The following is a 22,606-nucleotide window of genomic DNA, read 5'->3' on the forward strand; positions in this document are numbered from 1 at the left end:
AGTTCAATGGACCTGAGCTGCTCTCAGGCCATATAACACATGAATGTGTCGTCACTGGCCTAGAAAAAGCTAGTCACTCACAGAGCCGGTGCCTTCTCAAGCAGCATATTGGCGGCGGATTGGCGGTGGTCCCAGGTGTCTGACCCCCACTGATCACATACTTTCTCAGAAAAAAACTTCTGTTAAAGGTGATATCCCACGAAAAGTATCTATCATTCTCTCCACGGGATTGGTTAAATGTATGATTGCTGAGGACACCACCGCTTGGAACCCCACCACCATTAGAATGGGGCCCCCATTCCAGAGGAGTCTGGAGCAGTAGTCATGGATGTGCGCTGCTGCTATATATTTAGAGTTTATGTACAGTGCTTGGCTATTTCTATCAGCCCTATAGCCCTATAGACATTGAGTGGCGCATAAGGGCGTATGTGTTCAATACTCTATTGAAATTCCTCCAGAATGCGGGCTCAGTACCCTCATTCTAGTGATCGTGGGAGTTCTAAAAGTGGGGCCTCAAGTGATCAAACATTTATCACCAATCCTGTGGATCTGTAATATATGTTTTAGTGGGATAACTTTATTGCTACGGTCTGATCACAATGTTTGCCCTTCACTGTGGACTGACTGCCAGTGTCGTCCTCTGGCCAGAAATGAATTCAGTCTCATGTAAGAATACACAAGACTAATTTCAATTCATTCAGGAACCTTTACAGTTGTTATTACGCTTTGCAGGATTCATAGGATCCTTTACAGGGGCGTAGCTAAAGGCTCACGGGCCCTAGTGCAAGAGTTCAGCTTGGGCCCCCCTTCCCTCAGTGCTTTGTGGCCAGGGGCAGGGAAGCACATAGCCTTTGTGCTGCCTGAGGCAAAAATTGAAACGGCACCCCCCCCCCCATGGCAAATTCTTGACCTAACCCCTTACCTCTAGTCAGAGGTGTAACTTGCCCAGCATGCACTTTCTATAATACCATTGTCACATGCGGCACAAGTGTCTTTGGGCCCCTCACTGGGCTCCTCAGGCTCCTGGGCCCGGTAGCGACTGCTACCTCTGCACCCCCTATAGCTACGCCCCTGATCCTTTACATCAGGGGTGCACAACCTGCGGCCCGCGGGCCGCATGCGGCCCCCAGAGCCATGGTTTGCGGCCCCCACCCTGCTGGGAATAAACACAGCTGATTCTGCACTCTGTGTTTCTGCACAGAGCGCCGCACAGCAGATGGATCACAGGTTTTGCTCCTGCACTGTAGCAGGAGCGAAAAGGGTCCCCGGCTATTAGTGAGAGCAGGGAAGCCGAGGAGAAGACAGAAGCGCTTTATTAGAGCCTTCTCCTCTATGAGCGCTCTCAGTGTGGACCCAGTGATTGCTGGGTGTCTCGGGAACAGAGGAGCGCTGCCCTGGTACAAAGCCTCCGCAGCAGGCTGGTTTCCCTGTAACTGGGGCTCCTTTGGATGCTCCAGTTACAGTGGAAATAGTACAAAAAAAAGTCACTTATTGTCTCCCAAAGGTCTTTCAGTGACCTCTTGGGGACAAATTGTGGTAAAAATATATAAATAAAAAATATAATAAAATATAAATAAAAGAGAAATAAAATATTATGTGGCACAAAAAAATTGAAAATGATTTAAAAAAATAAATAAAATGCAATAGAAAGGAAAAAGTGCTTAATAAAAGAGTGTTCACTGTCCCACAACTTTTTATGACCCCTTGGGGGACATATTATGTTGCAAAAATATATTTAAAAAAATAAAATAAAAATTTTATTATGAAAAAATACAATTAAATATTAAGAAATTTCAAATAGAAATAAAAAGGAAAAAGTGCAAAATTTAAAAAATTGGGGGACATATTATGTAGCAGAAATATATTAAGTAAAAAAAAAAAAAAATACATAAAAGAATAAACACCCACACCAATCAAAACCGTCACCATTACCGCCCCATTCACGTGAAACTTTTCATATTATATAGCAAAACGGCCTACACGAAATAGGGAACTAATTTTAATCATTTATTTTGGTGTCAGTTTGCATATTTAAAGAATAAGGAGCTATAGTTTGAAAAAAATATATACTTTTAAAAAATGTTTTGTACAGGATTGGCAGGAAATGGTAATAACCAGTGAGCTCCGTCCTCTGCAGTAAAGGAAAACGATGATTTATAAATAGGAGGCAGGATGAAAGGAAATGTCGCCACTTTTCTGATTAAAATTATTTTTAACAAGTGGCCTCTGAAATAGAAGATTCATAATTACCTGCTCCACTCCTCTCTGGTCCTCTGCGCTGCCCCTGCTGCCTCCATCTTCCGATTCCTGCTCTGTTTACACCTGACAGTGCATGGCCATGGTCACTTGCACGGCTCCAGTCAATGATTGGCTTCAGCAGTGACGTGTTGCTTGTGGCCACATCACCGCGTAAGCCAGTGATTGGCTGGAGTGGTGTATGACCATGTCCATGCACTGCCAGGTGTAAACAGCGGGGCAGTTCGAAGGACCGGAGCGGTAGGGAGCAGGTAAGTATAACTCTTCAGTTTCAAGGGCTATGCTGCAGCACGATATTTGGGACAATTAGTGGAAACAAGTGTTCATAGGAGCGCTCATATCTTATATCTGGCTGGTATAATCGTCCAGCTGATCAGTCGATAAACATGGAATTGCTCATTTGTCAGCTGATTTGCATATTTTATCAGGATGAAAGATGTCCGATTATCTGCAGCACATCTCCCTGTGTAATCTAAATGAAGGCGGAATGGCTGTGGCAGCGATCACTCCTCCCCAGTCACTTTGCACTGGCTTGTGTAATAGGCAGATGAGTGCCGATCAACATTTTTTATTTGCGGCCCCTTAAAATAGAGCGATGTGACAATGCGGCCCCCAGACCAAAAAAGGTTGTGCGCCTCTGCTTTACATGATTCACTGATGAATTCTAGTACATTATAAAAATAAAACAACAGGAAAAATGAAAGAAATTGAACAGTGGTGTGTAATATGAATCGTTCCCTACCTGTTTATAACGGTGACATTCATGCCCGTTTTCTTACCTAATCACCCTTGAAGCTGTGTACTTGAACATTCTGGTTCTTGCTTACAGTGAGCTGTTTATTGTGTCACATAGGCCGTATTTTTAGGTTGTAGTAAGAAGTGGTTGGTTGTCTGATTTAGCTATGTAAATTTACCAGTGCAAATTTATTTTTTTCCCAGATATCAACTGAGGTTGCCAAAATACCTCCCTCTGCATTTCTTCCAAAACCACCCAATCACAATGCACCACTGAATATAAACATACCCAATTTTTCACCCAGAACATCTGCTGAATGGCTGAAGAAAAATGGACTGAAAGGTAAAAGGTTATTAGAATTATTGGAATAACAGAATAAAGTGGTCTTAAAAGGCAGAAAATGCAAAAAAAAAAACATATGCTGTTGCGCATTTCTAACCGGGGGAGCAAATCCTGCACATGTGGTCCGTTGCTAACAGCAATCCCCAGCAAAAATACATACAATGGAGGATGCCCGCAACGGACCACATGTACCACAAAGACATTCTAGACAGGATAGCCAAATGTTCGGATGTGATTGGCTATATAAAACAGATTTACAAAAAATGGTGCACTACAATGGTAAATGCAATTGTCAATATATGGCTAAACCCTCACACTGATATTAAAATGAGACTTTCACCAATATATTCTTATATCAAGAACATACCGGAGTCCACGCACTCTGTCAAGGTATCTCAAAGTGGCACGGGACCTAACGCTAACCTACCTGTGCTGTATGGGCATTTGCAGGGGCATAAGGTCTGTCACTCCCAAGTGGGTAAAATGAAGTAGCAGCTACCCTGAGCTCAATTTTAGCTCTATGCTGTAGTTTCACTTTACTAACCCCCAGGGCATCCAGTCTTGCAGTTGAAAAACAGCTAGCATTCATATTTTACTATCTCAATCACCTTCGTGTTTTGTACCATGCAGCATGAATTTTATAGCTCGGTGCAGAGACCTCTCTGTTTCCATTCGAATGAATGGTTAAAAAGTACAGTAATAGAACATTTAGGCTCTATTCACACCACCATCAAAGGTTCTGTTCAGAGCCTATGGGGGAGACCCTTCATTTCACTTGCGCTAGAAAATTGGCTTTTAAAAGTCGCAGGCTGTGTGTTTGTGACTTTTTAAATGCAAGTGTCTCTTTTTACGCCGCCCTCGCCACTTTTCCAAGTGCAGGAAACACCTGAGACAAATATGTCTTCATTTACACCAGTTTTCTGGTGCAAATAAAGCTCTGAGCTGTCATAGAATTTCTGTTTAGGTGCACAGACTGCCAGAGGAGACGCCAGATTTATCACAAGGCCTGTGCCTCATCATAAATTAGACGCATCCTCCAGCAGTGCAGGGGTTATCCAACCCGGTGCAAAAAGCACTGGTCTTGATAAATCTCCCCCTGTGATTGCAAATTTGATGCAAAGAATTGCACTGAAATAGGGTCCATCAGGCGGCAGTGATATCCACTATTCGATGAATTCGGCAGAGCATTGTGGTTTCCGTTATAAATGCAGGCCACAACATTGACTCAGTCTAAGATATAGGTCATAAAGCTGTCACCTTCTGTAATCCTCAATTCAATATTTTGTGTAATATTAAGTGATCTCAGGAATCCTTACCTGTCAGGTGATTTCTGCTCCCTTATCTAAGCAGCATATGATAGAGGGGTTCGGGCAGAGCTTTGTAATATATAGGTTTTTGTTCAGAATTTCAAAGTAAAAAGTAGTGCAAAGCTTGACAGGACTCCTAGGAGAGGCGGTGAGAGTCTTGATGACTTGGCCGACAAACATCCACCATCATATCCTACTCTCAGGACTGCAAAAATCACCTGACGAGTTTGTTGGCCTTACACCTGCAACAGTTGTCATGTTCAGCAATGATAACTGTATGTATAAAATGATAAATATAATTTTGTTTATAGCCAAAAAGATGACCCTCTATCAAATACTAGCTCCTAATGCATATTCCGCGCTGGAGGAATTTGTGCCCATACTTCAAAAAACTGTCTCATCTACACTTCTCGAGGTAAGCTACTTTCCTTTTACACAGATATTATATCAAACCTGTGAGATACAGTTCTATAATTAATATGACAAAATGAAAACTATACAGAGTAGTATCTATATTGTTGTGAAAGCAAAACGGAGTGACTCTTATCCTCTCTGTTTAATAATATTTAAAGGGATTTTCATATATATATTTTTCTTATACAAATCGGCCACAATCTGTTAAAAATAAATGAAATAAACCATACACCTGTCCCCGTTGTGCTTAAGTTCCTGGTCCTTGCTTGACATGGAAATGCCGGGCAAGTCCTACTCAGGTGGGTCACCTTTAGGGCTCATGTGGCCCATATGCAGATCCATTCATTTCAATGGGTCTGCATAAAAAAATGAATTTACTGTGTGCATTCCCTATGTCTGCATGGCCGTTCCACCAAAAACTAGAACATGTCCTATTATTGTCCATTGTACAGACAAGGATAGGACTGTTCTGTTAGGGGTTGGCTGTTCTGTTCCGCAATGCACTCAGTTGGAATCCGTGTTTTGCGGATCTGCCATTTGCAGAACGTAAAACATCCAATGGACGTGGGTATGAGCCCTTAGGGCCAGTGACTGGCTGAGTGGGCCTGTCATTGCTTTTTTGATATGTCGAAGGAAGTGAAGAACAGCAGGGATCGGTGTTCTCAGAATTCGCTTCCATCCCGTACAATATGCGTGATCTAGGGGTTGCTCAGGGACAGAAAGCCCCCCTGTCGACACAAAACCCCCATAATATTTTTATATATATGCATATATATTTATAATATTACTTTTATTTTTTAGCGAGCAATGATGCAGTTTGAATGGTATGATGGAACAGTTAAAAACATTCATGTGGATCTCCCGGTGCTTTATGAATACCAGGTAACTCTTGCAATGATTGCATAAAGGACAGCAATGCTGTTGTATAGCTAGAAGTACACAACAGCTGTTCACAAGAGAAATAGACATTTTTCACTGATAAAACATATTACAAAGTTTCTTGTGGTCGCTTGTACTATTGATTTATACAAAGTCGAGTGAAAAGTTAGTGACCATTTAAATATCTGCGTACCGTGAGCTTTAGCAGTCCATTAGGCGGTCTGATCAATGATTGACAGTCATCTCCATAAGCAAAAAAAGACTGTCAATTATTGGACCAGTCACTGGACTCCTAAACCTTGAAAGAGCAGAGCTTTTAATGAAGAAAATACGGTTATACTGAACTGATCTATAAATTTATGTCCATAGATTTCACTGCATTTTCATGCTGATAGGTCTGGTTTAACCACTTCCATACCGGCCATTTACCCCCTTCCTGACCAGGCCTATTTTAGCAAATCTGACATGTGTCACTTTATGTGGTAATAACTTTGGAACGCTTTTATTTATCCAAGCCATTCAGAGACTGTTTTCTTGTGACACATTGTACTTCATGTTAATGGTAAATTTGAGTTGATATGTTTTACCTTTATTTATAAAAAAAATCCAAAAGTTAAGCTAAATTTTAATCTCTCTGCTTTTAAGACAGATAGTAATGCCTCAAAATATTCATTAATTAACATTCCCCATATGTCTACTTTATGTTGGCATCATTTTAGTAATGTAATTTTATTTTTTAGGACGTTAGAAGGTTTAGAATTTTAGAAGCAACTTTTGAAAGTCAACTTTTTTAAGGACCAGTTCAGTTCTGAAGTCACTTTGTGGGGCTCACATAATAAAACCAACCCATACATTACCCTATTTTAGAAACTACACCCCTCAAACTATTCAAAACTGATTTTATAAATGTTGTTAACCCTTTAGGTATTCCTGAGGAATTAAAGCAACATAGAGGTGAAATTTCAAAATTAGATTTTCCATTTTAATAATTTTTTTCCTGGAACACAGCAAGGGTTAACAACAAAACAAACCTCAATATGTATTACTCTTATTCTACAGTTTGCAGAAATACCCCATACCGTATGTGTCTTATACAGCTGTTTGGGCACACGACAGGGCACAGAAGGCAAGGAGCGCCATATAGTTTTTGGAGGGCAGATTTTGCTGGCATGGTCTTTTTGCACCATGTTGCATTTGAAGAGACCCTGAGGTTCCCCCACACTCAAAACCCCCAAAAAGTGACCACATCTTATAAACTACAACACCCAAGGAATTTTTAAGGGGTGTAGCAAGCACTTAACTCAGGTGTTTCATATAATTTTTAATACTTGGGTATGAAAATGAAAAATTCAATTTTTTTATTTTACAAGAAAATGGTGCTTTAGGCCCAAACTTTCTTTTTCACAAAAGATAACAGGAGATTATCCCCTCACAATTTGCTGCCCACTTTCTCCTGAATACAGTTACACCCCAACTGTGGTCGTAAACTGTTATTTGAGGATACTCCAGGCCTCAGAAGGGAGGGAGCAGCATCTGGAATTTCTAACATGGAATTTTCTGTCAGGGTTTTTAAGAGCGATAACTTTTTTTTATTTTTTGAGCTGCGTGAGGGCTTATTTTTTGCGGGACAAGCTGTAGTTTTTCTTGGCACCATTTTGGGGTACATTTGGCTTTTATGTTGCTTTTTTTTTTTTTTTTTTTTTAAACTTCTTTTTATTGAAGTGGAAAAATGCAGACAATACATATCATACAGACGTTGATGTCCAAAGAAGTAAGATACATTGCACAAGCAAGAAACATTGATCGTCTCACAACATTTTTCCATTCCACTCATTTTAACTTTTCTCCCCTCCCCTCCCCTCCCCATCCCTGAACCCCCCCCCCATCCCTGAACCCCCCCCCCACCCCCCCAACCCCAAAAACACTGATTTGATCGCCTTACATGAAAAAGCCTATTTTATCACATACTTTCCGGTTTAAGCCTCCAGCAATCCCAACTTATTAGCCAATTGCGCTTCCAGGTACCATTTGGTCAGCTTGAACGGGCGCATAAGCTCCTCAATTTCCCCCTGTGACAACAACTTCTCAATGAAGCACCTCCATTTTTTAACAAACTTTTCAATCATACGTTCCTTATCTTGCTCCACCTCAAGTCTTTCCAGATAAAGGACAGCCTTCATTGTGCCCAATACCTCCTCCCAAGACGGCACTGACTCTTCCAACCAATGTCTCAAAAGAGTCTTCTTCACAGACATCAACATAAGATGTACCCCTCCTTTGGTGACTACTGTACCCATTTCCTCATTCTGATTCAAGGGTATATAATGGAAAATACACTGTTGAGGTGTCAATCCCACCGTTTCCCCCCAGAACTCCTTTATTGTGTCTATTGATTTCTGCCACAAGGGTCTCACTTTCGGGCACTCCCACATGGCATGTAACAATCCGGCACTTTGGAGATTGCACTTGGGGCAGTTCCGCAAATAATGAGCAGGGGCGTCACGATACGACAGGTTGAAGGCATATGTTGCCCTATGCATGAGTCTTAGCTGCGATTCTCTCCACTGTTCATTATATGTGGCCCGCCTTACCAATTCAAACCCCACTCTCATTTTTTTTGCGATATTCTGATCCAGCAATTCCCTCTCCCAAAGCTTGTACGCCCCTTTCACCAGCCCTATCGTTTGAATGTTGTGAAGCCTACTGTGCAGTTCCGACAGGGACATGTGGGAACCACTATTGCCCAACAGACCCGCAAACCAGGCCAGGTTCTCCACATCTCCCAAGGAACTCGCCTGAGTTTTACAATAACTCCTGATCTGCTGGTAAGGAAGATACTGTGCGTCTGGCATGTCATACTTTCTTTTAAGCTGGTCCCACGACAACCATTGGACCGTGTTTTCCAACAATAGATCACTAAGTTTCACGATGTTTTTGTTCCTCCATACTTGAAACAGAGCATTCTCCCTGCCCTGGGGGAAGGCCGGGAGTGACCACAGCGGCATTCTAGGAGAAATGTAACACGGGAGCCCGTAAATCTTTCTAATGGCCTTCCACGCCACTATGGTATCCCTTAACAAAACGGCTTGCTTAATCGACGCCGGGATGTCCCTGAGCCTGGAATGCAGTAGAGCCTCTAAATTTTCCCTGCCAGCAAGTTCTTTCTCGAGCCAAGTCGCCGAGTAGAAAGCAGTATCCCATACCCAATCTCGCGCGTGCCTAAACAGCGCCGCCAGATTATAGTGGCGGATATCAGGAAGCTGCAACCCCCCTTCATCCCGTAGCATAGTCAGCTTGGCATAGGCGATACGCGGTCGTTTGGTCTTCCACAGGAAGCGGCTAAATGCCCGCCGCATCCTCACCACATCCACATGTTTCAGTAGCAGGGGTATCATTTGAAGCGGGTAAAGCAATTTCGGGAAGCTCATCATCTTAATTAAGTGGGCTCTACCACAGAGAGACAAGGGCAGATCCCGCCACCTTTCTAACTCAGATTCTATTTTCAAGAAAAGAGGGGGGTAGTTCAGGGTATACAGCGAGCTCGGGGTGCGACCGATCTTGATGCCCAGATAAGTTATATAATCTTTCCGAATCTCCACCCCACTCATCGTGCAGGCCCCCAATTGCGGTGTTCGCCCTAAAAACAATAGTTGACTTTTGTCTACATTGACCCTATAACCCGTTACTTTCCCATAAGCGCTTAATGCCTCCAACACCTTCCCCAACTGGGCCTCTGGAGCCCCCATATACAGCAGGATGTCGTCCGCAAAACAGCTAACTTTCAGCACCTTTCCCCCTATTCTGATTCCGTCAAATAAATCCGAATGAGTCAGCCACCTCGCCAAAGGTTCCATCGCCAAATTAAAGAGCAACGGAGACAGGGGGCAGCCCTGGCGGGTTCCCTTGCCCAGTACTATAGACCTGGATAGGAAGCCGGGTATGTTTACTCTCGCCTGAGGAACCTCATACAGCGCCCCTAGGTAATTCCTAAAATGACCCTTGACGTTGAACCTGTCCAGCACCATGTCCAGCCATTGCCAGTTGACATTGTCAAAAGCCTTTTCGGCATCAATTGCAAGCAACGCCGGACATGGTGCTGTTTTCACCTCCCCACTCGCATGCAGACTAGCTAATACTTTGCGAATATTCGTAACCGCCGACCTCCCCTTCATGAACCCCACTTGATGCGGGCCAATCAGTTCAGGTACACATTGCGCCAACCTGGTGGCTAAGAGTTTGGACAGGATCTTGACATCCTGGTTTATCAAAGAAATAGGCCTATACGCACTCGGCAGGTTCAAGTCCCTCCCCGGTTTCGGGAGGACCTTAATATATGCCATCTTGCCCGAATCAGGCAGGCTCCCCCCCAGCATAACGCTATTAAACAATTTGGTCAGGGTTGGGACCAATTCTTGGTTCATTGACTTATAAAATTCCGCAGGATATCCGTCTGGACCCGGCGCCTTACAATTCGAAAGGGATTTTATGGTCGCCCCAACTTCCTCTTCCGTAATTTCCCCATTTAAGGCCTCTAACCGTTCCTCCGGTAATCGTGGCAAGTCAATTTTATCCAGGATACTCCTAGCTTCCGCAGGATCAAACGGATCCCTAGAATAGAGGGCCTGATAAAATTCTCCCAGGATATCTACCATCTCTTTCGGTTGGGTGCATAACCTTCCTGTTCTATCTTTAAGAGGATGCAGCATAGATTGTGCAGTGAAGGGGCGTGTTAAATTGGCTAACAAACGACCCGCCTTATTACCGAAGCGAAAAAATTTCGCCTTCTGATAGTCCCCTGTCCATTTTTCCCTCGTTTCCTGGCAATAATCGAAGTTGTGTTTAGCCGTCACCCAGGCCAATTTGTTGGGGATTGTGGGATTCTGCAAAAATCTGGTATAGGCTTCCCGCACCTCCCTCGTGGCTTGGTCATACCGCTCTCTCGCCTCGCGTTTCTTCCCTACTGTATACGACATAATCCGACCCCTCAGTACCGCCTTAGCCGCGTCCCAGAATAAGCGCTGATTGGCCGCATGCTCCGCATTATCCTGTGCATACTCCCACCACCATCCTTTTACTTTGTCAGTGAACTCCTTATCTCTTAACAGATGTTGCGGCATCCGCCAGATAAAATCCTGTCCCCTAGGGACTGCGTCCCTGAGCTCCATAACCACTGGGGCATGGTCCGAGATTAACAGATCGGCAATTTCCACCTTTTTCACTTTAGACAACAAGACTGTTGACGCTAATAGGTAGTCAATCCTGGACCATGACCCCTGGGCATGAGAGAAATGGGTATACTCGCGGTCTTCCGGATGGTAGTACCGCCATGTGTCATGCAGCCCCGTATTTTGCAGTAGCGGAAGCAGCGTCTGACTTCTCTGCCGTTTATTAGCGTTTGCAAATGTCCCCCGCTTTCTGTCCTCCTTTTCACTATGTACCCTATTAAAGTCGCCCGCTACAAGCAGCAGCTGTGAGTGCTCTGAGATAATGTCCCTTTCTAGGGTCTCGTAAAACGCTGCCTGGGAGCCATTAGGGGCGTAAACATTGTGGACCACTAACTGACCCACTGGCGAGTTTAACTCCAAACGAAACCATCTCCCCAGTGTGTCAGCTGTCGCAGACAGTACATCAAAACGCAACCGTTTATGAAAAAGCACTAAAGTACCCGCCTTCCTTCCCACGGAGGGTGACCCCACTACTCGGCCCACCCATAATTTTCGCATCCTGTCAAAATCTGCTTCCTCCAAGTGGGTCTCCTGCAGGAATGCAATGTCAACGCCCAGTTTTTTAAGGTAGCGGAGCACTGCCATACGTTTGGTGGGGGAGCGAAGGCCCTTAACATTCCATGTTGCAACTTTCATGTTGGTGACTCACTGAAAAGGACACTGCAGGAGGACCCCCGTAGAGCAAACGATCCTGTAATACATATAAGAGGCACCGGTATCAGCCTTACACTGTGTCTCAAACCAGTAATAACTCCCTCCCCAACCCCTCCCTCCCTCCCAACCACCCCCCACCCCCCCAACCAGCCCCACAACAATAACATACATTTTCTAGACTTCGCTTTTTTCGCGCATTCTACCGCGTAGCTGTTGTCACCACTAAAATCCAACCGCATCCCAATTCTTCTCCCACCATGCCCCACCCTCCAGCCCTATGCCTTGAGTTTCACAGACAACTACAACCCAAATTCAACATAACAGCAGGTCCGTTGATCTCTCACGTGACACGCCAGGGATCCTGCCACAGGTAAAGTCTCTGCTTAGAGGCGATTACAGTCACACATTTTCAGCTTCCCGCAGATCAGCTCCCGCTGCACGTGCCATAGATCTGCCCGGGCTCTGTCTTGCTCCTCTTCCCCTGGATGATGCCGTGGATCTTTGGGACAAGGACATGAACATGTCCGAATATAGAGGGTCCATCTCCAACGCTTCTCTTGCCTCCCCTGGCGAGTGATAAGTATCAATCGACCCATCCGGACGGAAGATCCTCAGGGTGGCAGGGTATAGTAGAGCGAATTTGATCTTGTGCTTAGCCAGCGCTGAGCAGAGCGGAGTGAACTCTTTTCTTCGCCTCGCCACCTCAGCGGAGTAGTCGCTGAAAAGGAGGATCCTGTTACCCCTGATCATTAGGGGTTGCTCTTTACGTCTGAACTTCGCCAATATGGCCTCCTTGGCCGCATAATTCAAGTATTTCACAATCGTCGCCCTCGGTCTAGCGTTGTTAGAGCGCGACCCCGCCGGTATAGGCGGACCCAGGCGATGCGCTCTCTCCACCACACACGTGCCCCTCAGCCCCAATGCCTGCGGTATTTCCTCCTCACATATGTCCGCCAATTGATTCGGAAGGATCGACTCAGGTAACCCAATGATCCGCAAATTGCTCCTCCTGGAGCGGTTCTCTAAATCATCTATCTTTTCCTTTAAGAACTGGTTACTACGCAGGAGGTCAGCGATATTACTTTGTGCTTTCTCCAGATCTTCTTCGACCTGCACCACTCTGTGCTGTACCTCTGTGATCTGAGAGGTATGCTGTGCCACCTCAGACTGCAGCTGTTTCAACGCCGTCGCAACTGTGGCCTCCAGCGAGGCTTTAATGTCCGGGGCCAGGAGCTTAGCTACTTCTATGGCCATAGATTTACACGAGGAGGTTATATCACCTTTCGGCAGGAGGCCACAATCTCCATCTTCGTCCTCCGACCCGGACGCTTCGGTACTTCTCTGTGTGGACTGGGAAGTCGAGCGGGTGAGCCTGTGACGCTTCTCGGACACCGGCGCCATCTTGCCCCTAGCTTTCAGTTCGTCTCCCGTCGGGGGTAGTGTCGGCACTTCCCTCTGCGAGCCGCCCCGGACCACAAACTTTTCCATGTGAAGCCCCTCGATGTTCCCGGGGGTATTGGGGGCTAGTCTCAGCCCCGGTATGCGGCGATTTCGCTGAATTCGGGCCGGCCGAGCGGAGCGCTTCTCACTAGCGGCTTGCCATGCGCGCGCCGGAACCGGAAGTCTTTATGTTGCTTTTTATCTCATTTTTTTGGGAGGTGAAGTCACAAAAAAAACTGTTTGGTGTCATTTTTCTATTCTTTTATACTGTTTACTTGATGGGGTAGATCATGTGATATTTTTATAGATCCAGTTATTTTTCTGTTTTACATAATACATTTTTTTTTAGGAAAAAAAATTATGTTTTTTGTGTTGGCACTTTCTTAGAGCCATAATTTTTTCATTTTTCTGCCTATAGTCTTGTGTGAGGGCTTGTTTTTTGCGGGACGAGGTGACGTTATTATTGCTAGCATTTTGGGGTACATACGACTTATTGATTGATTTGATTGATATTATGTTTTTTGTGAGGTGATAAAAAAAGCTGTTTTGGTATCATTTTTATTAGTTTTTTTTACACCGTTCACTTGATGGGTTATAGATCATGTGATATTTTTGTAGAGCCAATTGTTGCGGACACAGCGATATTAAATATGTCATTTTTTTTACGTTTTACACAATAAGAGCGTTTTTTAAAAAAAATTGTGTTTTTGTGTTGCAATTTTCTTAGAGCCTTATTTTTTTATTTTTCTGGCTATGGTCTTGTGTGGGAGCTCATTTTTTGTGGGATGAGGTGACGTTTTTATTGCTACCGTTTTGGGGTACATATACGACTTTTTGATTGATTTAACATTATGTTTTTTGGAAGGTGAGCTAACTAAAAATTCTGTTTTGGCGTAATGTTTTTTTTTTTTTACGGTGTTCACCTAATGGGGTAGATCATATGATATTATTATAGAACTGGTCGTTGCGGACACGGTGATACCAAATATGTCTATTATTATTTTTTTCCTTCTATTTAACATTTTTTAAATAATGGATTTGGGGGGATTTTTTTTTTTTAAATGTGAAACTTTTTTTTTAAAAACATTATTTTTTATTTTTTTTATTTAACACTTTGTGTCCCCCAAAAGGTCATACAAGACCTCTAAGGGACATTTTTTTTTTTTACTATTGATTTCTCCTGTAACTGGTGCTGACATAGTAGCCCCAGTTACAGTGGAACTACACCCCCCAGAGAGGCTGTACAGCATAATACCTGCGCTGTACAGCCTCAGTGCAGGGATGATCGTGGTCTATGGCTAGACCCGTCAGCTCCTGACTCCCCCGACCCTGGCGGTCACATGACCACCGGGCCGGAACAGGAAACGCATAGCGTGTATATACAGCGATCTAGAAGGCCGGGACATACAGGAATGGTCCCTGCCTTCTCTCTGGGGTGTCCTGCTGTCACGACAGCGGGCCCCCCGCTCGGTAGCTGCACGATTAGCGTGCAGCTGCCATCACTCAGAACGTTCATTCAGAGATAAACCGACCGCCCAAAGACGTTTATAGTCAATGGGCGGTCGGGAAATCGTTAAAGTGGTTGTCTCACTTCAGCAAGTGACATTTTTCATGTAAAGAAAGTTAATACAAGGCATTCACTAATGTATTGGGATTGTCCATTTTGGCTCCTTTGCTAGCTTCGTTCATTTTTACACCACATTATACACTGCTCGTTTCCCTGGTTACGACCACCCTACAATCCATCAGCAGTGGCCATGCTTGCACACTATAAGTAAAATTGGTGGCCGTCACCTTGGGAGTTCGCATACACTGGTGGTTTTTCCTTTAGTGTGAAAGCAAGGCCACCTCTGATGGATTGCAGGGTGGTCGTAACCATGGACATAAGTGGTGTATAATATGATGGGAAAATGAATCCAGTCAGCAAAGGAGGTAATATGGATAAAAACAATACATTAGTAAGTGGCTTGCATTAACTTTCTATATATAATAAATGCTATTTGCTGAAGTGAGACAGCCCCTTCAAGGCCTCTTGCACACGTATGTGTGCGCCCGTTGCTGTATTGCGGACTGCATTTGCGGATCCGCAATACACGGGTGTCGTTCCGTGGGCATTGTGCATCACGGATGCGGATGCAAATCCGGAGATGCGGGATGGAAGCATGGAATGGAACCCTACGGAAGCACTACGGAGTGCTTCCGTGGGGTTTCGTCCCGTACATCCGTTCCGCAAAAAGATAGAACATGTCCTATCTTTTTGTGGAATGGCCGGATCGCGGACCCATTAAAGTGAATGGGACTGCGATTCGCTGCGACTTACCCCACGGACAGTGTTCGTGCATTGCGGCCCATTTTCCGGGCCGCAGCACGACCACGGGGCGCACACGTTTGTGTGCAAGAGGCCTAAGATCCAGCGATGAGGCAGCCCTGCATATTCACTCTCCTGGCATCTCTTTTAGCTGCACCAAGTAGTGGCACTGCTACTAAAGAGGAGAGGTCCTTCACATACTTGTGAATACTTCAGACGGGGTAGAGTTGAGTGTCCTGAGTCTGGGCAGAATTCAGGTTATGGAATATTATTCTAATGCTGGACATGCCTTTGTGGTGAGGTCAAAATTGACTTCACGGTTCAACCAGTGTTTCCCAATCAATGGCTTGGAAGTAACTTGTGACCCTCAGTTCCTGTGCAACTAGCTGGCCGTTGGCAGCTGCCAATACCATTCTCCACTACTAACACCGAATGTATAAGAGCTCATGCACACGACTGTATGCCCTCCAAGACATACGGTCCGTGAGCAGGCCATATGTCCCGGAGTGGCATACATGGTGTGCACAAGAGCGCACAGCATCATAGGTTACTATGATACTGTGCACATCAGGCCGCCCGCGGGGCTATTGTCCTGCACTCATAAGATCCTAGTAACCTATGATGCTGTGCACTCCCGTGCGCACGATGTATGCCGCTCCCGGACATATGGCCCACTCACAGACCATATGTCTTGGAGGGTATACAGTCGTGTGCATGAGCCCTAACTCAAATTTATCATTGGCTGTTGGCAGTGTTGAAAATATATGCTTCAAAGTAGTAAAGTGACAAAAGACACAAAAAATACTTGGATAGTCTGACAAAGAAAAAAGTTATAGCATTTAAACCATCGTATGCCTAAAACAAGGACCTGATATCAAGTCATCAAGAGCAAAAATATGCTGGTCATGAAGTGGCTGATATAATACTGCATATATGTTCTTTTTTTTCTCTTTGTGTCTAATACACAGAAAAACTTAGCCAAAGTGACACGGACCTACGAGAAAAGAATAGACTGGCTCACAAAGGGAAGCCGAAAAATGTGGGGAACGGTTTGTGAAAAAAGGTGGATTTAGATTAATATTATACTATATCTTAGTACGCCGCCTTCTTTTATAGTGTTTTGGATTTTATGTTTTATTGTGTCTTTGTTCGCGCTGCCAATGGAGGCTCCATCAGAAGTTTTGACAGAAAGAATACTGCAGCGTGCAGAACTATTCTTATTTGCGATGGACTCCATCTGAGTCAGGTCTGTCAGGCAGCTTTGGGATTTGTCCTATGAAAGATCCGGCAGAGCATCGTGGTTTCCATTATGTCTGAAAGCCGTGACACATATGTAAACAAAGTCTAAGCTGTGTATGTATAGAGTACGACTGACGATAATGCTGATGATTGTTTTAGCATTGGATTGTTTTAGCATTGAGACTGTATGAAATCTCCAGAGGAACGAAAGAAAGAAAGATAAACTGTGTATGCTATACTATCCTGCAGGCTGTCCTGCTTATCTGCAGTGTATCACACCACTTTACACATTTACTCTGTCCCGAGGAAGGGCAGTACTAGAGATGAGCGAATTTATAAAAAATTTAATTCGGCTGGTTCGCCGAATTTATTTGTGGTGAATCGTGTTAAAAACGGCTATATCCTGGCGGCAGAGAGCCTTTATAGTGGTGTAGAAAACTGTGCCTTGCAGTAACACGCATGAGGAGTCTACTATGGTAGTGAAACAATACTGTGAGTCAGTATGACATGCAGATGACAGGCGTCGCTCTTAGAATCACTGCACACTTTACTCATTTGGGCAGTTACGGGCGACAAAACTGACCAAATAACTCAAGTGTGAACTCAGCACCAGGTATAAAGAACCGTTCAGAGGCCCAAGATCCTACTATAGCGTGAAAGAGCATACTTCTTTTACACCAATTTACTGATTCCACATAGATTTCTTCAGAACCTGTTCTATTAAACGCTTATACAAGTAGAGCCCCCCGACAGTGGAGAGGGTGTCAGCAGTAAGTTTGTGTTGACGTCACTGATTATTTTGCCCTTCCTCTAATCCATCAGAACAATAATCCCCAAAAAACGGATCCTGTCTTTGAAGCATCCACCTTCACTCGGTCAGCATTTGGTCAGTAATCCATCAGTATTGCTAAAGCCCAAAAAAAACAGGAGTGGATCCAAAACAGAGATGACATGTGAATGGAATATTTGCATGTCTTCTGTGTTTTGTACCCACTCCTGCCAATCATAAGCCAATTCTGATGCAAAATAGGGACCATGTCATGCAGGCCTTACAGCTGTTACATAGACAGGATCCGTTGTGCGTCTCATTTTTCCTTCCTTCTGACAGATCAGAAGAAGGGTCAAATAAATGATGATGTCAGCCAGGCCGAAAGGAAAAATAGTGGCCCAGTCATGAAGTGGGGAGGGTAGAAACAGCATGAGAAGTTCATAGAGTGGCCCTATGACATAGTGGTGAGGTGGAAGAAGCATGAGGAGACCACAGAGTGGCACAATGACAGTGTGGAGCTGGCGGCGGCAGCAGCATCAAGAGGAGGCCACAGGGTGGTACAATGACAGTATGGAGGTGGCAGCATCAGGAGACCTGAGTGGTGAGGTGGCAGAAGCATCAGGAGACCACAGAGTGACCCGTTGACAGAGTGGGGAGGTGGGTGGCAATACCAGTACCAGCTGAAGATGGTGGGTGAAAGAAGGAGCACTTGGCATCAAATGTGTGGCATTAAGGCGGGTGGCAGCATCAGAATAGTAGTTGAGGCAGGTAGCCAGACGAAACCATTCTCTTTTGTCAAAGTGTTGGTGTGGCACCATGGATGATCTAGTCTGATGCATCAGGCATTGGTAGGTGGAAATCCTGGTTGATCCACGACCTGATTCATCTTAACAAAGGTCAGTCTCTCCACATTTTGGGTGGACAGGTGAATTTTTCTTGGGGCAACTATGGCCCCCGCCGCACTAAACACCCGCTCTGATGCCACACTACTGGCCGGGCAGGACAGCTTTTCCAGGGCAAACTCTGCCAGTTGCGGCCACAAATCCAGTTTGGCTGCCCAGTAGTCCAGCGAATATTCAATATGGGGTGGCAGGGTGCTCTCCAAGTATGCCACCACCTGCTGGTTCAGGTCCTGCTCCAGGTCTAGCTGCTGCTGCTGGTGAGTAGTTTCTTCACTAGGCGGGTGACTCTAGACTCAAGTTGCTGCTGATGGAGCTGGAACTGGTACTATCCCCCCACCCTGCCACAGCAGCCATGGCAGAGGAACGTGAGCGCAGGGGGACCCCCGGTCACACCTGCGAGAGGATGGACGATGGCGCAGATAGGCAGCGGCCAACTGACTACATAGGATGTCTCTATAGTAGTTCAGTTTGTCCTCCCTCTCAGTGGGTGTAAAAAAAAAGGCCCCCCTTTTGGACCGGTAGCGAGGGTCCAACAAGGTGGAGAGCCAGAAGTCATCAAGAAATAGTTTATGGCCTGTAACGGACCGTTTCAGCAGACAAGGGGTTAAAATCAGTTTAGGCGATATGCCCCTTTCCGAGAGACAGGCACAGCTACTGCAGAACACCAACCTCCCGAACTGGATACAAAATAGCACTCCAAACTGGAACCTCACAAATAGCTGCCAGCAGACGAACAGGAAAAGCATACAATCGGCTTACACTCCTGGCAATCAGTCTCTAACAGCATACAGGGAATCCCCCCAATAACGAGACAAGGCTCCGTCTTGAGGGTCAGCAGTGGTCTGACTGTACTTCAAGTACAGCCTCTTTTATTCATAAGAAACATACATAGTACTGCTCACAGGGTTTTGAAATCCAACCAATCAATACCTTACAACACACACAATGCAAGTACAGCAACCAATCGTTCCCGCCCCCTAGAGGACCAGAAGGGAGACTGCGACACAGAACAGATACAACACATCCCCACAATGCATCATGGTTTCCTCCTCTCTGTCCCAGAGACAACCGAAGGCAATCCAATTATCTCTCAGGACAAAGGGAGATCACCAATACACATGTGGAGACAACAGGACAGACATCACCATTTAAACACACAATGGCACACCCCCACAGCAAACACAGACATTTAACATATCCCCAGATAGCTCAAGTCTGAGTGCATATCATTAGGTGAATGGCATTCAGAATACACGAATACAATAATATTAGCTATCTGGGTACCCTCACATAACATACAATTTAACCGAACGCATAATAACATAAAATACAATTCTACAGACAGATTTAAGCTGTGCGGCCGGTCTGTCTTCTCCTTTAAAGTTACTATGGGCCATAATCCTGAGGCAAGAGGCTTTTAAACAGCCCTCTCCAAAACCCAGTGGCGAGGTTGGTTTCGCCACATGGCCTTTTTCTGTTCGTATAGTCGGTCCAACATATGAAAGGTGGAATTGCAACGGGTGGAAACGTTGCATATCAGCCTGTGTTGGGGGATACCGTTCTGCCGCTGCAGCTCAAGGAGTGTGTGCTTTGCAGTGTACGAGTGGCTGAAATGCATGCAAAGTTTCCTGCCCATTTTTAGGATGTCTTGCAGATGGGTGGAAGACTTCAGGAACCGCTTGACAACCAGATTGGACACGTGTGCCATGCAGGGTGCATGGCTCAGCCCTCCTTGATGCAGCACCGACACCATGTTCTTCCCGTTGTCGGTCACCATGGTTCCGATTTTGAGTTGTCGCGGAGAAAGCCAGGATTCGATTTCTTGATGAAGGACACGGAGCAGTTCCTCCCCTGTATGACTCAGTTTGCCCAGGCAAACGAGGTGCAGAACAGCGTGACACCGCCGTGCCCTGCATATGTGGTATGCTGGAGGGGCAATGTGAATTTTCCCTGCAGTGGAGGCTGAGGACATGGTGGAGGGAGGGGCAGACATTGTCGCAGGACCAACAGCATGGGAACGTTGAAGCAGAAGCGGCGTCACCTGCCCAAGTTGCTGGTGTGGCTGTGCAGGAACCACATTCACCCTGTGGGCCGTAAAGGACATGTATTGTCCCTGACCGTAGTTAGAGCTCCACACGTCGGCACTGCCGTGCACTTCTGTTCTGCATACATGTGCAGGGTTGGTACTGCCTTTTTGGCAAAGAAATGATGGCTTGGAGCTCTCCACCTCGACTTGGCACAAGCCATCAGTTCTCTGAAAGCTGCAGAGTCCACCACTTGGAAAGGGAGGGACTGCAGCACCAGCAACTTGGAGCACATTCAGCTTCTGCGCCGTTGGATGGATGCACGCATACTGTTGTCTCTTGGCAATTGCTTTGGTGATTGATTGCTGACGGAATGACTGACGAGGAGTAGGAGCATCAGGACCAGCAGATGATGGGAAGGACAGACAGCTCCCTTCGGCCACTAATACACACCAAAAATGGCTGTAATTTTCTCACTTCACCACACAACGGCTTATAAGCCCTTTTTTCCCACTGATACAAAAAGGGCTTTAGAACATATAACTGCAGTGCTGAATGGCAAATATATATTTTTTTACCACTAATACACGCCAAAAAGGGCTGTTATTTTCTCACCACACAACGGCAAATACTTTTTTTTGTGCCACTAATACACTCCACAAAAGGCTTTAGAACATATAACTGCACTGCAGAATGGCAAATAATATATATTTTTTTGCCACTAATACATGCCTAACAGGGCTTTAGAACATATAACTGCACCGCTGAATAGCAAATAGGCCCTTACTTTTTTTCACTTATACATGCCACAAAAAGCTTTAAAACATATAACTGCACCACTGAACGACAAATAATATATTTTTTTTTTGCCACTAATATACACCAAAAAGGGCTGTTATTTTGTCACTTCATCACACAACGGCTAATAAGCCCTTTTTTTCCTACTAATACAAGCTAGAAAATGCTTTAGAACATATAACTGCACAGCACAAGGGCAAATAAGATGTAGTAATAAACCCTGTTGGCTGTATCACACAGCACTTGCACCCCAATAACAAGAACGGTTTGCTGGAATTACAGAGCTGTATAATGGCAATTTGGATCCCCAGTCAGTGCAGCAAGGTGTAAACTCCCCTACTGAACCCTGTTCTGCTTCAATACTGTGGAATGATTACTCCCTATCCTTTCCCTGAGCTTCTATACAGCAAAATAAAAGTTTTACAGTCTTTTCTACCACTGTCCATAGCGCCTGGGGATGTCTCTCCCTGCACTAAGTATACTTGAAAATGTCAGAATCCAAGATGGCTGAGGCTATTTATAGGGCTGTGACATCACAGGGCTGGCTGGCTGCTGATTGGCTGCGTGCATGGCATTGTGGGTGATCCCTCATTCCCAAAGTTCCTTGCTCCATGTCCTAACACGTGCAGCAGCCATTTAGTTACCACGAAGCGTGAGGAAATTCGGATTCGGTACAAATCAAATTTTTCCTGAAATTCGGATCGAATTCCACTTTGATTGGCTCATCTCTAGGCAGTACTGTCTTCATGTATTTGTATACGTATGCCATACATACTGTATATCACATTTATTACTCAATTTTAATGTTGTAATAGTACTTTACGGTCCCCAAGCTTTATATTTTTAACAGTACGTACAATATTGATCATAAATATCTCTCAGTCCTGACTATATGTATATTGTTCGTCGATGTGTCTAAAATTATTTCTTTTTCCCTGAAGGGTTGTGCTGCTTGTGGACTTATCACTTGAGAACGCCTTGCACACTATACATATTCAGCACGCTCTGCGGCTTTTACTGGAGGAACAAATGGCAAACAAGGATTTATTTAACATTATAGCGTAAGTTTTTATTGGTATTTTTTCAGTTAAAGTAACAGTACAAAACATACATTACAGTGATCCCCACAAATACCCCACCACCCTCCCCTCCCTCCTCTGTGCAGTGTCCTCCTCCCCTTCAGTAAACCTCCACACCTCCATCCACTCAGAAGGTATCCACTCTATTTTCACCCATTACACCGAACGGTCATCTACTGGTGATTTTTCAATTCCGACCGATCTGGATCTGTTCTGTCACCATTCTGTTTTGTA

At 44.9% G+C, this 22,606-nt stretch overlaps 1 protein-coding gene across 1 annotated transcript in view; it reads left to right on the top strand.

Annotated features, from left to right (window-relative positions):
* The window catches only part of LOC122923231 (von Willebrand factor A domain-containing protein 3A-like), a 135,490-nt gene that overhangs the window by 31,886 nt on the left and 80,998 nt on the right, over positions 1 to 22,606 (top strand). Inside the window, exons 13-17 of the mRNA XM_044273992.1 lie at positions 3,196 to 3,334; positions 4,953 to 5,056; positions 5,857 to 5,937; positions 16,530 to 16,624; positions 22,235 to 22,354. Coding sequence (XP_044129927.1) covers positions 3,196 to 3,334; positions 4,953 to 5,056; positions 5,857 to 5,937; positions 16,530 to 16,624; positions 22,235 to 22,354 — 539 coding nt within the window. The remainder of the gene's footprint in view (positions 1 to 3,195; positions 3,335 to 4,952; positions 5,057 to 5,856; positions 5,938 to 16,529; positions 16,625 to 22,234; positions 22,355 to 22,606) is intronic.

The sequence above is a fragment of the Bufo gargarizans genome, unplaced genomic scaffold, assembly GCF_014858855.1.
Source record: "Bufo gargarizans isolate SCDJY-AF-19 unplaced genomic scaffold, ASM1485885v1 original_scaffold_1381_pilon, whole genome shotgun sequence".
Classification (NCBI taxonomy): domain Eukaryota; kingdom Metazoa; phylum Chordata; class Amphibia; order Anura; family Bufonidae; genus Bufo; species Bufo gargarizans.